The sequence below is a fragment of the Mus caroli genome, unplaced genomic scaffold (assembly GCF_978045245.1).
Source record: "Mus caroli unplaced genomic scaffold, Mus_caroli_1 scaffold_13, whole genome shotgun sequence".
Lineage (NCBI taxonomy): Eukaryota > Metazoa > Chordata > Mammalia > Rodentia > Muridae > Mus > Mus caroli.
Window position 1 is genome coordinate 65,886,639 of NW_028227268.1, and position 17,536 is coordinate 65,904,174.

At 42.6% G+C, this 17,536-nt stretch overlaps 1 protein-coding gene across 3 annotated transcripts in view; it reads right to left on the reverse strand.

Moving 5' to 3' along the window:
* The window catches only part of Gria1 (glutamate ionotropic receptor AMPA type subunit 1), a 315,652-nt gene that overhangs the window by 130,121 nt on the left and 167,995 nt on the right, over window positions 1–17,536 (reverse strand). For all 3 annotated transcript variants that reach the window (XM_021178393.3, XM_021178392.3, XM_085830005.1), the window contains exons 3-5: window positions 14,976–15,215; window positions 11,721–11,905; window positions 303–356 (exon numbers count right to left, since the gene is read on the reverse strand). In XM_021178393.3, coding sequence (XP_021034052.1) covers window positions 303–356; window positions 11,721–11,905; window positions 14,976–15,215 — 479 coding nt within the window. The remainder of the gene's footprint in view (window positions 1–302; window positions 357–11,720; window positions 11,906–14,975; window positions 15,216–17,536) is intronic.

Here is a 17,536-nt window from a genome sequence, read left to right on the forward strand (position 1 = left end):
TGCTTCAAGTTCCTTCCTTAACCTCCCCACAGCGATGGATGAGAACCTGGAACTGGAAGCTGAAACAACAGCCTTTGTCCCTTAAGTTACTTTTTGACAGGGCGTTCCCCCTCCCTCCACAGCAACAGAAAAGAAACCATAGCAGAAGGGTGGAGGGAAAGAGTTACATTTGGTGTCTCTGAGACTTAGCGATGCTGATGCTGCAGTGGATCGCCCCCTCCTCCCACATGGTTTACATCAGGTGGGTGTGACGCAAGTTCAGGCTCGGCACGGGACTGGACAGCTTGTCCTGCTCTACTCACCAGGTTGGCGAGGATGTAGTGGTACCCGATGCCGTTCTTTTCTAGCTTCACAATCTGGAAGACACAACAAGAGGGTACTCATCAGTCACACCGACAGCTCCAGTGACGAAAGCAGCGACAAGAGCAGCTGATGTCCACCAGCTACTTACAATATGACTTCTCTGCCCTGATCACACAAGCCCGGAGCACCCATACCACACGCTGACAGTGATACTGTTAGCATCTGTGAGAGATGAGGAAGAGTCACACAGAGTAGCTCAAGCTCCTTCATATGGTGCAGCTATGCAAAGGTGAATGCAGGATCTGAAATCACTGTTGCCTAATTGGCAGGATTACCACCACAACCCGAAGGAGGGAGCCTGAGTCCTCACTGCACTCTTTCCATAAAGCTTCCCTCACAGGAGGTGTAGGAATCTTACATTTTATGGAATTGGTTGTTACTCACGGTTGCATGTGATGGGGCTGCTCAGGTGGTCACTTGGGCATGAAACCACATGCAGACACCATCTCTGCTTTCTGCCTCTGAACTCTGTGTTCTCCTACCTAAGTGATTTAGCACTCAAATATCAAATAGATCATTTAACATGAACATTGGGAGGGAAGACTGAACTACTTTCTTTAATCCCTCATTGTATTGAATGGAATTGACCTGAAGTGGGCAAATGATTTTCCCAGACCCCTGTATGGTCTGCTGGTAACCAAAGGACAGAGGTCTCTGCTGCCAAACACTCTCTGCATAGCACCAGATTACTTTTAAGGGAAACAGCTAGGTTTCCCAAACCCTCCCTGTCTTAATATTTGTTTTGTTACTTGATTGTGCATTTCTGTTTATGGGCACTCATATACACATAAGCATGTGTGGGGGCACACATATGTGTGCATGCATGTAGAGGCCAGAGGTTGATGGCAGGTATCTTACTCAGCTGTTTACATCTTATATAGTGAGGCAGAATCTCTCACTTGGAGAAAGAGCTTGCCAAGACAGCTAGTGTAGCTATCCAGCATGCCCTGGGATCCTGTCTCTGCCTCCTGAACACTAGGAATAGAGCTGAGCATTTATGTGGGTCTCCTGGATCAGGACTGTGCTCCTCACATTTGTACTGTAAGCACTTTAACCCTTGAATCATATCCCCAGGCCCACCCCCCATCCCACTGCAAATGCTGACTGTCTTAAATTATTTTCAAGTCAGGGAAAATATTTGTGGAGAGAGCTTCTCCAGGTTTGCTGGGGCTGCTTGGCACACCACTCATGAGGAATGGCTGAGGCCGCACACCTTGGTTCTGGCCACAGCGAGCCTGATATTAACATGATCTATTTCTTCCTTTCTTTTTTTAAATCATCGGAGTGGGTTTGTATACCCTGCTTGATGCCTCTCCCCCATGCACTGCTACAAAGAGACACAAAATATATGAGAGGCACCCAAGCTCCTGGCCTAACTGAATAAATTCTCAAGGTTATTAAAATCCACACTCAGACATCTCCTTAATTGGATGTATGTGCATTATGGCTCACATAGTTTTTTATGTGGGGAATAATTAAATGCATGCTCACATGATGTGCATGCCGGAATCGTGGTGAGACTGAAATTCCAGACACTGGAGCTCAGAAACCACCAAGGTGATGGTTTTATTAATAATTCTTCATTACTTTTCCATTTTCTTGTCAAATGGCATGCCGTCTCTTCAACAAGGAGATACCTTTATCAAAAGCCCATTCAGCTTCCAATGAACACAAAACAGCAAATAAAGGTATTTCAGAGCCCACGACATCCAGGGAGTGTAGCCACGGAAAAAAATTGCAACATAGGAATGCAGAAGGAAGCAGAGGAAAAATCAATAGAAGATAACTTTGGACCAATAAAAAAGAGGGATGTGTGTATCTCGACCTGATAGTGGCTTCCACATGGGTCCTATCCAATGGCTGTCTTATTACTTCGACTCATTTTATTTCAAAATTACTTATCAAACCCTAACTGCATGAAGCTGGTGCACGGTGAGCAGGGAATGGAATAAGGTATCTGGTATGGGAGACTTACCACAGTAAGTAGGACATAGGTAAATGCATGCAAGGTCATTTACTGGAAAAGGTATTGTGAAGGTAGGGACCTTCCCTTCAGTGACTTTACGAACTTTACACCAGTGAATATTCTTCGGGCTTTCTTTATCCATGGACTATACATAAATGGCTCCTGCAGGTCTCCCCTATGCTTTGCATGTTTTCTGAATGCCCTCTCATCTCACCCCTATGTACAGCCTGCAGTGATTAGTTCAACAAACACCCACTGACCACAGACATGTTAAGCACTGGGTAATGCTGGTTTATAGCTCAGATAGCAAGGCAAGGTTCCAGTGACCTCGCTGAGCTGAGCTTCAGTTTCAGGAGGAAGCCAGATGGTAAATGTATAAATAGATGAACGAAGAAGACGTCAGCAGGCCATAAACACCACGGAGATGATAAAACAGGGCGGTGTGATGGATGGCCCTGGGAGCTTCTGGATGACTCTCACCTTGAATTCATTCTGTCCCCAGTGGCTGGATTATATCATTTAGTGTCTTACACACTGGCTAAGAAAATTATGCAAATAACCCTCTTTGCTATAGACATAGCTATTTCAGGCTTATTTATTTCCATATCAATATAAATTTATATACATTTATGTTTATTTTGTACTGTGTGTGAGCATCTACATGTGTATATGTGCATCACACGTGTGCCATGGCCATGGAAGTCAGATGGGCAGCAAGTGCTCATAGCCACTGAATCATCTCTCCAGCCCCTGAAGTTATACATTTTTATGTTTTAAAATTTGTATTAGCCTATGAAAGAAACTTGTAGCACTTAGCTTTCTGAGCCTGCCCTATCTCACTTAATAGGATACCCTCTAGTTCTGCCCAGTTTGTGCAAATGAAAGAATTTCATTTTTATTCCTGTTGGAGTGAACCTGAGTGACACTGCACACTCTCTTCACTCACTCATCTGTTGCTGGGTACCTTGGCTATCGTGAACAATGCTGGACTAAGCACAGTGTCTACATCTCTGTGACAATCAAAGGTGTGTTTGGTGTGGCTGGATTGTACTTATATGGTAGCAACATTTTCAATTTTTGAAGAATGGTCAGACTGGCCAGTTGACATTCCACAAGTAGTAGATGCCTTATTTTTTTCTTTCTTTATTTTTTAAATGACTTTTTATAGCTAGCAAGTTGTAGTATTTGGTTTCTTTCTTCTTTTGCCTTCCAAGGCTGGGTTTCACTATGTAGCTCTGGTTGGCTTGGAACTCACTGTGTACCAGGCTGGCCTCCAACTTACAGAAAACTGCCTGCCTTTGCTTCCTGAATGCTGAAGCTCAAAAGCCTGAGTCCCCACGCCCAGCAGTGTTTTCCTCATCTCAGCTAATACAGTTTTTATTCCAGAATGATTCTTAATGTTTTAGTTGCACACTTATTTATTTTGTGTGTATCTTTGCACAGGTGTGTGCATATGAAGGTCAGAAGTCATCTCTCTCCACCATGCAGTTTCCAAGACTCACGTTTAGGTTTCCGGGTTTTGTTCCATACATCTGTACCCACTGAGCTCTCTCACCAGCACAGTTTTAGCCAACTTGCCTGGAGCAGGCAGAATCTCAAAGTGAATTTGGTTTGTACATCCCTCATGGCTAAGAATGTTGAACAGATTTTCACCCATTTCTTGATTCCTTATGCTTCTTTTGAGAACAGCCTGTTTGCTTCAGTGCTGCTGTTATTGATTGGATGAATTGTTTTTGGTTTTCTTAGTATTGAACCTTATGTGTTCCTTTTAAGTTCTGGATTTTAATCTTCTTGCAGATGAACAGTGAATGGTCTTATTCTCCCGTTCTGTGGGCTCATTCCTCCCTTGCCAATTGTCCCTTTTGAAGTCCAGAAGATTTTTAATTGTGTGTAATCCCATTTGTCACACCCTAACCTACTGGGGGTTCTTTACAGAGAGTCCTTAGGCAATCCCTAAATTTAAGTGTTTTCCTTCTGATTCCGTTTAGCAGATTCAGAGTTTGGGGTCTTAAATGAAGGCCTTTGATCTATTTTGGGTTTATTTAATTATTTCTTGAGAGGGAGAGAGAGAGAGAGAGAGAGAGAGAGAGAGAGAGAGAGAGAGAGAGAGAGAGAGAGAGAGAGAGAGAGAGAGAGAGATCCCTTTGTCTACTTGCAGGTATCCAGTTTTCCCCAGTCACCATTGGCTGAAGAGATGGCTCTTACTCTGAAGTGTGTTTCTGGCACCAAGCTTTAGGTGGTGTGGGTCTATTTTCAGAGCCTCTATTTTGTTTCATTAGCTGTCATGTTTTTGTGTCGTTCCCATGTAGGTTTGGCCACTCTGGCCCTATGATGTAATTTGTTGTCAGGGGCTGCATTTTCTACTGCTATGCTGAGGGCCATTGGAATTTCCATGGGGACTGTGCTGACTTGGAAGGTTACTTTCAGCACTTTGCCCATTTTCACGTTATAATTCTGCTGATCTGTGAGTGAAGGGAGGGGGGGGATCTTCCATCTCTTTGTCTTATTCACTTATTCATCAATGTCTTGATCTTTAATTATAAGGCCTTTTAACTCCTTGTTAGGCTCATTCCTGGGTTGTTTCCATTTGAGTTTGAAATGTTCTCCACAGGCATGTGTGTTTGAACACTTCAGCTCCAGATGATGGTGCTATTTGGAGAGTTCCTGGAGTCCTTAGTAGGTGTAAGCTTGATGGAGGATGTGCCTCACTGTGGTTGGGCTTTGGAGACTCATAGCCTTGTCTTACTACTTCCTGTTCTCTGCTTCCTGTGTGCAGTTGCTATGTGATCAGCCAGCTCCCTGTTCCTGCTGCCACGCCTTCCCTGCCTTCCCTGTCTTCCCTGCCTTCCTCCCCACCATGGGAGTCTATCCATCTGGAATTATGATCCAAAATAAACTATTCCCTAAGTTACATTTTGTCAGAATATTTTACCATAGCAATGACAGGGGAGCTAATACCTATGTATTTTTATTTTTAAAGTTGTTAGGAATGTAACTTAAAATTCATTTTTTCAGCAGTACATTATAGATGTATGGAACAGCTATTGATTTTGTATGTTTTTATATCCTTGCAGTTTGCTGAAAAATTTTTATCAGATAAAAGAGTGTCCTAGTAGAATCTTTAATCTTTTCAGTACAGAAACATGTTGTCTGCAAATAGAGATAATTGGACTTCTTTCTTTCCAGTCTGTATTTCTTTTATTTCTTTCTCTCTCTTTATAGCTCCAAGACTCCAATGCTATATGTAATACCAATGAAGAAGTGGACACCTTCATTGTCTCATTCCTGACTTTACAGGAAAGGCTTTCTGCTCTCCCTCTCCTCACTTTGTACAGCTTTGCTTGTAGGTTTGTCACGAAATCTTTATTGTGTTGAGGTACCTAATATTTATTCCTGATTTCACTAGGGGTTTTCTGATGAAAGGATGGTGGATCTTATCGAGGCTTTTTCTGCATTTATTAACATGGCCATGTAACTTCTGTCCCTGCATCTGTCTATGTGCTGTGCTACCTTGATTGATTTGCATGTGTTGCATCGTCCATGCATCCTCTGAAAGAAACCAGCCTCATTATACTATCTTGTATTTTTAATATGACTTTAAATTGGTTTTCCAAGCATTTTACTGAAAAATATTTAATTTTTCTTTATTCCTGAGAATTTAATACACATAAACCATGAATGGCTCTATCATCACATCTACCCTATTACTCCTCTCAACTACCTCCATATCTCCACCAACATGACCCCCTCATAACTTCATGTCTTTTTATTTATTCTTGTAGCCCACAAAGTCCAGTTAGCATTGTCCATCTGTGCACGGTGTGGTCCATCCACTGGAGCACAGAGAGTCTAGCAGTGTCCACATCCTCAGAAAAGAATGAGTCTCTCTCTCCTGACAACTATCATCTGCAGGTAGCTCCTCAGGAAAGGGTCACCTACCCACCTGTGCTGGGCTTTTAGCTTGATCCCATGCGAGTGACCACAGAGTTTTTGCTGTTTGTCAAGGAAATTAGTCTTTAGTCAGCCTCCCAATCTTTCGGTCCCTCCACAGCCCCCCAGTATATCCTTATCTGGCCATGGTGTCAGAGTAACATCAGTTTTATGCAATGACTTTGGTTGTGTTCTTTCCCTTTTTAGCCTATGGAATAGTTTTGGGAGCTTTTCTTTAAAGATCTGATAGAGCTTGGCAGTGATCCTTTCCAGTCTTGGGCTTTTCTTTGTTGGGTGACTCATTACTGCTGTTCTATTTTCGTCGCTTAATACAGATCTGAGGAAGTTGTTTTTACCATCTTGATTTAATTTGGGTAGGTCATACGCTTCTAGGAATTCAGTTATTTCCTCTAGATTTTCTATATGTTCTGAAAACAAGATTTCAAAGGATTCTCTAGCGGTCCTCTGGATTTCATTGGTATCTGTTGTAATGCACCCTCCTTTATCTCTACTGCTGCTAGTGTGGCTCATCTCTCACTCTCTTTTGGTTACTTTATGGAAAGGCTTGTTCATTTTGTTCTCTTTTCAAAAATCCAAACTTATGTCTGTTTGTCTGTCTGTCTTTCTTCCATCCCTCCTTCCCTTCTTCTCTTCTTTTCTTTTTGTAGTGTTATTTTAGTCTTCCTTTAATTAACTTGTGCTCTGGTTTTTGTTATTTCTTTCTACTGATTTTGAGGTTCTGTAGTTTTTATTGTTCTAATTCTTTGAAGTGTATTAAGTTATTAATCTGCAGTTGGAATTTTAATGTAAGGACTGGCACCTATACTTCTGCAACCCAAGGGGTCTAATAAATTCTGTTTTCCTTTCATTTGATTCTATAAAATATTTGATTTATAAAATATTTCCCCCTGCTTTCCTCAACATACCATTGATTTGAGTTGTATTCTCCAACCTCTTTGTTCTTTTATAGTTTATGTCATGCTTTCCCTTTTGATTTTTAGTGTAATTTCACTATTATATGCTATTCCACAATGAATGAATTTGATTACATTTGTTGAAACTCAGTTGCTTGCCTAAAGTGTCATCGATTTCAGAGAGATTGCATGGGCTGTTGAGTAGGACTTGTTTTGCAGATGATGGGTGGAATGTTTTGTATATGTCTAAGTTTCTTTGGCTATGACACAACTTAACTTAGAAGTTTATTTGTTGATTTTCTTTAACTAAATTATATACTTACTCCTGAGTGGGATCTGAAGTCACTTGGCATCATTATTTCTGCCCTATCAGTTCATTTCTGACCAGTAGTGAATGAACTGGTGTGCATCAATATTTGGTGCGTACATTCTTCATGGATTGTTCCATGTAGTAACACAGCAATAACCTTTATTTCCTCTGCCTAATTGGAGCTTTGCATTATCATATACAAGTATGACCACTTCTGTTTGTTTAGGGATTACATTTTCCTGGTGTACTTCCTTCCTATCATTTCCAACCTGTGTCTTTTGATAGTGTTTCTAATAGACAATACATTATTGGATATTGTTTTTTTTTTTTAAGTTGGATCAACTAGTCTTCATTCAGTTGTAGGGTTATGATTATTTACATTTAGAGTTATGGAGAGGGGTTGCTGATTCCTGGATTTTCTTTGTTGCGTTCCTGATTCAATCAGTCATTGGGTGCTCTTTTCTCTGTCCCCTACTCACACTAGAGGTTTGGAAGTTTATCTACTCCTCTTGTGATATACTACACTCCTGTGCTTGATGATGTCCTTCTTCCTTTGATTCCTTTGTGTATGCTAAATCTGTGAGTTGGGCTAGTTCTGTAAGGCTGATGACATTCCAGTTTGTACACCCTGAAGTGGCTGGTTTCTAGCCCAGGGATGTCTCCTGTATGTGTTGAAAAGAAGATGCAAACACAGCAATGAGATCCACACAGCAGGTCAGTTTCTGTTCCTTCAAAACCAGCTCAGTATTAAACACCCTACTGGTAGGATGAGCTGTGAAGGTTAATTACGACACTTTGAACCTCAGAGTCCTCAGTGAGCATGGCAGCGGAGAGATAGATCAGCATAGGGATTGTGCCTCAAGCTCAGGGATAGCTAACATCTCTGCCATTATTCTCAAGTGATGAGCTCAACTTTCTAGCTACCAAGGGCAAGGATACCCACTACACTCTTCCATGACTAAGCCAAGCTTCCTGCTACCTGAAATTCTTGGTATGTTGACATCAGGTCTTCCCTTCCTCCCAATCATCTTCCATACTGGGGTTGTGGTTGATTGCTCCTGTGCTCCAAGTAATTCTTGTTCATAATCAGGGTCAAAGGGTAGCTTAGTCCTAAAGGATAGATTTCCTCTCCAGATGGTATCAGTTACAATTCATGAGACTTGAGGAGTAGAAAATTGGACCCCCCTCTGCCCTCCTGGCCCCTGGTGGAGCAGCGGGCTACACCAGAACCAGAACCAATTGGAGGCTTCAAAAACTGTTGTATTGGAGGCTTCAGAAAGCCATGGATTTGTCCTGGGGTAGAGTGCTGTGGTTCCTTTTCAACTTTTCATCCTTTATCTTTGGTTCTCCGCCTGTTGTGGAGCAGCAAGGCAGGCAGAGCTGTATCCCATTCTTCTTGTCTGTTCAGTTGTCCGTCTGTTCCTTCTCACTTTTCAGCCATCCTCCCCCACCCTCATGAATTCTGATGCTTCTCTATCATGTCTCATTTCATATATGGTAGTTATCCTGACCATCGGCTGTAAAATGTGGGTATCAATCAAGCAGCCTCAAGGAGCCTTTTAAAATGTTGGTCTCTGTTTTCTGACCAATAGAATGATCTCTGTTTTCAGATTATTAGAATGAAATAATTTAAAATGTAATGTAAAGAAATCATCAAATGAATCACTTCCTGATAATATAAATATTTGTCCTTGACAGAGGAAGTAACCATCAACGTACAGGTAGGAAAATTGTGTTCTGGGTTGCATATGTTGTTTTAATGTGTATATGCATATGAATATGTGTTTGTGTGTATGTGTGTGTATGGATGTTCCTGTGAGTATGTGTGCACACACATGCACATTTGCATTATGACTAGTGGTCAACCTTTGGTTTCATTCCCCAGGAGCTTTCTTGTTTATTTTTGAAATCTCGGACCTAGGGGACTTGCCAGTTATGCTATGGTCATTGGCCAGTGAGCCTCAGGGATCAACCATCCACCTCCAGCTCCCCAGTGCTGGGATTAAAAACCCTGTGTCACCCATTCAGCTTTGTGGGTATGTGCTGCAGGTTAAACTTAGATCCTCATGCCTAGGGAGCCAGTACTTTTCTGATGGAGGCACATCCCTAGATTCACAAAGTTGCATTTTATAATATGATAAAAATGTATGTCCATAGGTGTTTTGCCTGCATGTATGGCACATACCACCTTTGTGCCAGATACCCCTAAAGACTCAGAGGGCGCTGGATTTCCTGGAACTGGGGTTCAGATGATTGTAATTACCATTTTGTTACCATGAACCAAACCCAGATCCTCTGCAAGAACAGCTAGTGCTCTTAACCTCTGAGCCATTACTCCAGCCCTGAGGAAAGTTAACATTTTAAGACACTGGGCCCTATCACCAAATCCAGTTGCCTGATTTCTATTTATTTATTTATTTATTTATTTACTTATTTATTTATTTCTATTTATTTATTTATTTATTTATTTATTTATTTATTGGTTTTTTCGAGACAGGGTTTCTCTGTATAGCCCTGGCTGTCCTGGAACTCACTCAGTAGACCAGGCTGGTCTCGAACTCAGAAATCTGCCTGTCTCTGTCTCCCAAGTGCTGGGATTAAAGGCGTGTGCCACCACCGCCCGGCTCTGATTTCTTTTTATGCTAGCTGTGAAACTTTCATAAAACAAAACAGACAAAAACCTTTTCCTGTTCTATAACAGGGAAATTGAGAAGTGCTATTTGATGTATTATGTAAGGATGGATATTATATATGGAAGAGCCTAATCCAGTGCCTTCTCACTGCTATGGGAACCCAGAAAAAGGCAGCATGACACAGCCCAGGACAAACCACTGCTCTAGTAAGGACAAGTCCAAGCCATCCATCTCTCATCACAGCTCTTTCTCCATCCCCAGGCTGGCAGAGTAGGGCCCTTTGTTTCTATCTTGCAGATAAATCCATTGATCGTTATAGAGGGAAATGACTCATGAAGCTAGTACACTTGGCACTATGAGTAGCAGCAATGCACAGCATTTCCACACATCATGTACTATGGGTAGACACCTAAGCACGTTCCATGCCCTGGTCCTTCTAGTCATCATAAAGGCCTTCTAGAGGAAGCCAACATTATCTCTGCTTTACAGAGTGGGGATTGAAGATGGGAGCAGATTACCAGACTGCTTCCAGTTCACAAAGCTAGCAAGCACTCAACCTGGAATCCTAACCCCAGTTGATCTGGTTCTAGAATCTGTCTTGACTCTACACTGTCTCCCATACCTCACCCTGGATGTTAGCACTCAGTAACCTGTCTACAGCCCAGAGGACTTCAGTCACCATAGAAACAATTTTGTGCTGGTTCAAAATTGCTTCAAGAGCAAACCCCAAATCCATACTTGACACTGTAGAACACACAAGGTTAATGCCCAAAAGAGCCCATGGCTTCCAAAGTCCTCCCTGTTCTGCTATGGAAGCTTCAGCGTGATTGCTGATCTGGTGTGTGTGTGGGGTCCAGGGTCTTGAGGGCCATTAACCAGCCTTGTCATGTTGTCAAGTACTTTAAAAGCCCATCTTTCATTTTATGGCACTGTTCAGACAAAACTGCGAGCCTCTTCTTTGCTAGTTCATCTGAATACACAAATGCAGCTCAAAAAGACAATGATCTACACAGAGGTGTTCCTAGTGGGGCTGTGGTGCTTTCTCTAATTCTGACACCAGAGCAAATACAGTTTAGGGGCAGCTGGCTGAAGCCATTGAGGTTACAGAACATATTAATAAGATACACCACCTTTCCTACTTCCAGAGGCAGAAATTGTTCAGGAAAGGAGTGGCAAAGGAGGTAGGTGGCCCTTAAAATAGGTCAGCTGGCCAGGGCCATGTGATGACCAATGATGGATCTGTGAGTGACACTGCCTCAGGCTGAACACAGGACTCTGTTTGTAGTTCTGGCTCTGTAAGTTCTAAGAGACAATGTAATTTAGCTTTAATGGTAAAGCAGAGCACAAGAAGTAAGGTTTTGGTCAGTCAGTGTGAGGACCGCTTGAAGTGTCATATCAAGGCTCCCATGGGCTTTGCTACTTCACCAAGTCTCAGATGGAAATTTGAGGACTCCCCAGCATGTGAAATGGAAGTCATCAAGTCTCACCTCCTCAAGAGCCCTCCTTAGACCCCCCTCTATTTCTAGCACCCACAGCAGCAGCACACCCATCTCCTCTCCAGTTATCTCCAGCGCCCATCTTGTGATCCTTGTTGGCTTCATTACCTGGCCCAGGATGGCGTTGAGGCGTTCTGATTCACAGTCCACCACCACCAACCTCTCCTTTTTCTTCTCCAGGTCCTGAAAGAGCATCCGGTATCCTTCCTCCGTGGTTGTTAGAATGTTGACAGCCGTCACCTGCCAGTTCTTCTCGGCGGCTGTATCCAAGACTCTCTGCAGGACTGACAGGCCTGCAGCAGAGGGGAGGACAGAGAAATGGCAGCGTCAGCATTCACAGGTGACATCCGTGTCTGCCTGTGCTCGATGCAGGACACCCCTACTTCCAGCAGGCACATTTAGCTCTCTCTGCATGCACTTCCATGGGATGCTTGATGCTATCTATACCCACTTGCCCTGTGCACCCACCACTATTCACTATTCGTATTTAGTTCCCTAGGAGGTCACTGCTGTCTTCTACCCTATTTCTGTAGCAAGTGCAGTTACTGTTCCCTGTGTGTCTAAAATGCCACACAGTGGCCATCACCTGGTCTTTTAATTTTTAATTTTTATTGTTTTGGTATTCTGTATGTAGGACATTACAGACTGTAAGAAGGACTGTAGATTAAAAAACATCTAAATCTGAAATATAAGCTAAATGACTTTGATGGGCTCACTGCTCGTGTGGACTTTGGTTTCTTCCAGAGTAAAGGCAGTCTGACTAGTGCCTGCCTCACAGGGCTGATAAAGATTAAATAGGAATGTTGGCTCTGGTCTGGTCTTATGCCTTAAGGGTTCTCTAAATGGTAACTGCTCTTATTCTGGGACAGTGGTATTCTGAACAAGGAGAGTCTCAGATAGGCTCATACATATGAACATTTACTAGGTTCCTAGTTGGTGGCACTGTTTGGGGGTGGGTTATGAAATCTTAAGAAGGTGGGGGTCTTAATAGAGAAATTATGTCCCCCCCCTCGGAGTGGATGTTCAGGTTTTATAACTTTTTCCATCTCCTGTTCTCTCTTCCTCTGCTTCCCACCTGCAGATGCAATGCAAAGAGCCTGGCTTCCTGCTCCTGCCACCATGCCTTTCCTTCCATGATGGACTGACTATCTCTCTGGAACGGTGAGCTAGAATAAACTCTTCCTTGCTTAAGATTCTTCTGTCAGGGCATTTTATCACAGCTACAGAGAAGTAACCAACCCAGGAAGATTTAGTAATTGCTTATTGAACAGGCCAACTTAGTATCTAAAGGTACCTAATAACAGTGAATTGAATTTGTGAAATTTTGATATAGTTCCAATAGCTAACACTTTGTCACATAGTAGGTGTTTAGTAAATGTATACTATATTTCACCAGCACTTTCTGATTAAGGCTGACCCCATGGAGTGGCCTCTTTCTCAGCACTACTGTTTTCCTCTTGTAGTCACCCAAGTTGTCCTTGCTTCCTTTTGTACAAGAAAGGACCACAGACTAAGTGTCATGTCTCAGTGGAAATGTATAACTTGCACTTCAGGAAGCCGGGGACATGTCGTTGGCAAAGCTGGTTGCTCTCGTAGTCTTTAGGAGAGAATCCATTCTCTTATCTCTCCAGCTCACATTTGTCTGTCCTCTCTGCTCATATCCTTTAGTCTATGGTTCATCTTCAAAGCCAGCTATGATGGCCTAGGCTTTCTCATTCAATCTGACCCCAGCTCTTCTGAATCCCCACTGTCACAGTTAAAGACCATTGAGATTTGTACTAAGTCCAATGGAGTATTCTTGAACAATCTTTGCTTTCAAAGGTCAGTTCTTGAGCAGCCTTCATTGCATCTGGAACCTTGACTCCTCATTGGCAATAGCAGACACACATTTTCCAGCTTCAGAGACAAGGAAAGGGACAGGGGAATGGGGGAAGTGGGTCTTTATTTTGCCTGTCACAGACAACTACTTTGCTGTGAACCTTTTGTACATATAACATTTCTTACCCCTAGTAACACTGCTAATTCTTTATATGGTGACCACACCATAAGGCTCAGAAAGAAGAGTTCCTGTATAGAAGATGAGTGAGTAGAGAAAATGGGATGTAATGCAGAAGAATGGTTGGACCATGTAGGTAGATGTGATAAATAAATGCACTGCAGGATAAGGAAGTTACAGAGAGTAAAACGTATGAGAAACAACTGGAAAATGTGATTGCAAAGTTCAAAGGGAGAGGACTATAAGCACTAGGGGAAGGGTGAGAATGGTGTTGACGATGACAGTAATAGAATGGATGACAGTGATCAGGACGGTGATGGTGGTGGTGATGATAGTAGTCATGATAATGACAGTGATGATAGTCAGGAGACTGATAGTGTGATGGTAAGGGTGATGACAGTGATGATGGTCAAGATGGTTATGGTGATGAAGGTGATGATGGTGATCGTGGTAAGGATGGTGATGATAAGGATGTAGTGATGATGACAGTGATGATGACGGTGGAGACAGTAATGATGGTTGATAGTGGTGATGTTGACAGTGGAGGTAGTTTTGATGACAGTTGACAGTGATGATAATGATGATGGTGGGATGGTGGAGGTGATGCTGATGCTGATGATAATGATGATGGCGGTGAGGATGACAATGATAATGATGATGTAAAGGATGAGGAGGATGATGACCACAGTGGTGAGGGTGGTGTTGGTGGTGTTAATGATGATGACTATGGTGGTAGTGATAATCGTGATGGTGATGACAGTGTTGATCATAATGGTGATAATGGTGCTGCTTGCTGTGGATGATGAAGACAATAGGCAGCAGATAAACATATATTGAGGAGTTTTTGAATACACTAAATACATTTTCGGCAATGGACAAACCCATTTCAGCCATTATCTCACTAAATCTTCATGGTACATTCTTGAGATAGTGACAATTCACCTTCCTTTTAGTGACAAAGGAATGAAGGATTTGACCCACTATATGAGTGATGAAGCTAACACATCAAGAACCTGTACGAAGTCCTAGGGTTGGGGAAGAGAGAACTTAGATTCATATATTTTTCTGCTTTCCCCTCTATTAACAATACTGTGGGCTGTGGGCCACTTTGTTGAAAACCTTGAGCTTGGCAACATAAGAGTTTGATGAATGGTAGCCCAACTTGATGGGTTAGAAGATCCCTCTCTCCAAGGATATATTTTTACACTCTGAGTTAAATAACAGCAACCACGGAATCATCACACAGGAAGAAAGCACCTGGCTCGCTTGCCCACGTATTCTAAGGAGACAGAAGGGCATCATTCTTCTTCCTGCTGGTGAATTTTCTCCATCCCTCAACAACCTCCTTTCCTTAACTCTTAGCTTACCCCGGTCAGCATCATAAATGTAGACAAAGGTCTGCCACTTGTAATGGTCGATAATGCTAATGAGAGCTTCCTGTAGTTCCGGGCGCAGCTGAAGGACAAACTGATTGGATGTGTCAACTGGAAAGCTTGGAGTGATGAAGCACACATGGAGGGCCCCACAGAAGGAGGTCAGCATGTTGACAGTCCTTCGTTCATAAAATCCAAAGATGGCGTACACTCCTTTGGAGAACTGGGAACAGACTAGAAAAGAAGATGAGAAAGGTTAGCAGTGGCTAGGGAAAAGGCTCACTAGATAAAAGCACTTGTACAAACATGATAACCCAAGTTCTGATCCTAGCACTCATGGAAACAGTCAGGCATGGTTGCATATGCCTGTAACCTCAGCAGTGAGGTATGGAGATAGGAAAATTCCTCGGTGTTGCTGGCCACATGCAGAGCCCAACACAGTAATCTCTAGCTAGTTTCAATGACAGGCCACTGAAAGGAATAGTGTAGAAAGCAACAGAGGATAACACCCATATCCTCCCCTGGTTTCTGAACATGTGCACATAGGTTCACACACTTGCACATACACATGTGCACACGCTCATAACCCCCAAATTAATGAATAGAAATGCTCTAAACAAATGGCCAGATGGCTCAAAAAAAATCCATTTAAGCCACCATCACTAATCATCACTAACCATCTGCTGTCTAGCCATTCATCCTACCTACCAATCCACCATCCACCCATGCCTTCAAATACCAATCTGTTCAACAGCTCACTGGTCTACCCATTCTATTCGCACCTTCATCTGTGTGAACGCACATCCATCTGTTTACAGCCAGTGCTTATCAGATGCCTGTTACGGACCAGCAGTCACCATAATCATTGAACATAGTAGTCACACAGCAAAGCACTTTCACACAATTAACCCCTCTTGTCACTACAATGACCCTGTTAAGAAATGAATGACAGACTTTTTTTTTTTTTTAAAGAAGGTATATTAAAACCAAGGGTTGAAAATTAATAGGCCTATTTGTGCTGAGGAGATGGCACAGTAAGCAATGCACCGACCATGCAAGTGTGGATACATGAGTTTGGACACCAAGGACATGGAAAGTTGAGCATAATAGCATGCTTGCCTGTAATCTTATAGCCTTTATAGTTAGATGGGAGGTGAGACCGTAGATTTGCTGGCATCTCTTGGGCTAGCTAATCTGCACACACTGGAAAACAACAAAGGAACCCTGTCTCAAACAAGATAGGAAGGATGAACATCTGAGGTGGTTTCCTGACTTCCATGTGTGTATGCTTACAAACACATATGCACACACACACACACACACACACACACACACACACACACAGGTAATGGACATGTTCATGTTATATTTCTAGGTCAAATCCAGGGTGGGTAGATACGTTGATGGCCTAGTCCCCTTTCATTTCTTTATCCATAGCTTTTGGGTAAAACCTAAAATCTGTCACAGGAAGGGTGGCAGCCTACTACTGCTGCTGACATGGGTTCAGGAACACAAATATGGACTCTTTCCATCTTGCCCTTCCTCTTGGTGTATGCCTCCTGTTGATGTTTATGTTGAGATCATGGATCTTGTTAGCAAGTTTTCAGGCCTTCCAGAGGATCAGCCACAGCAACCGCTTAGCCATGTAAATACTCCCACAGGATCCATTCTGCAGGATCCCAGCTGCTATGAATGCTGGTTTGCAGGTGATATTATTGCTGCTTAGTGTGTGATCAGAATAAGACTAAGGGCATGAGAGCAGGCTGTCTGTCAGTCATTCTGTAAATGTCCTTTTTCTCTCTAACACAGGATGGAACACTGACAATCTTCGCCTCAGCCTGGGAACCTCCCCTTACTTAATCCTGAGAAGAGAACTTAAGTGCATGTTACCATGCCGAGTCCAAGGAAACCCACAACTTGAATATTTCTAGAGAATTATTATTATTGCTAATGTGTTTTATTTTATTCTCTGAGAATTTCACACATGAACACATTGTGTTTCAGTTATATGCACCCCTGACAGCCACACTCCAACTCCGGGTCTGCCACTTCAACCCCCAGCTTCACATTTCTCTCAAGGTAACTTGCCCACTGACTGCTCATTCTAGACTGTAAAAGCATCTACTCTAACTAGCCCCGTGGCTGTCCCAGGAGCTGACCGTGATAACCATGGCCTGAACGTTATGCTATGTGGTACTTTAAATTCATATCCATTGTTCAAATGCTTTATAATGCTCAGGAAATGTCGTAAGCTTTTTGGACACTTTGTGATTGCTCTAAGAGAAATTTTTCGAATTAAATTTAGTGTAGAAAAGAATGAACTTTATCAGAACAGACGTTTCATCCGTGTGTATTACTGAACTTCAGATATTCACACCTCCTCCTTCATCACCTTCTTCCTCTTCCCCATTGATTCCTTCACTCTCACCAGCAACCCCATGTACACATTCTGAATCTAGATTCTTCCAAAGAGAAAGCATGATTAAAATGGTCTTTCTCCTTCCTATTGCCTTTTCATTTCCCTTCTCATTAGACCCCTTCCTTCTTTGTGTGGT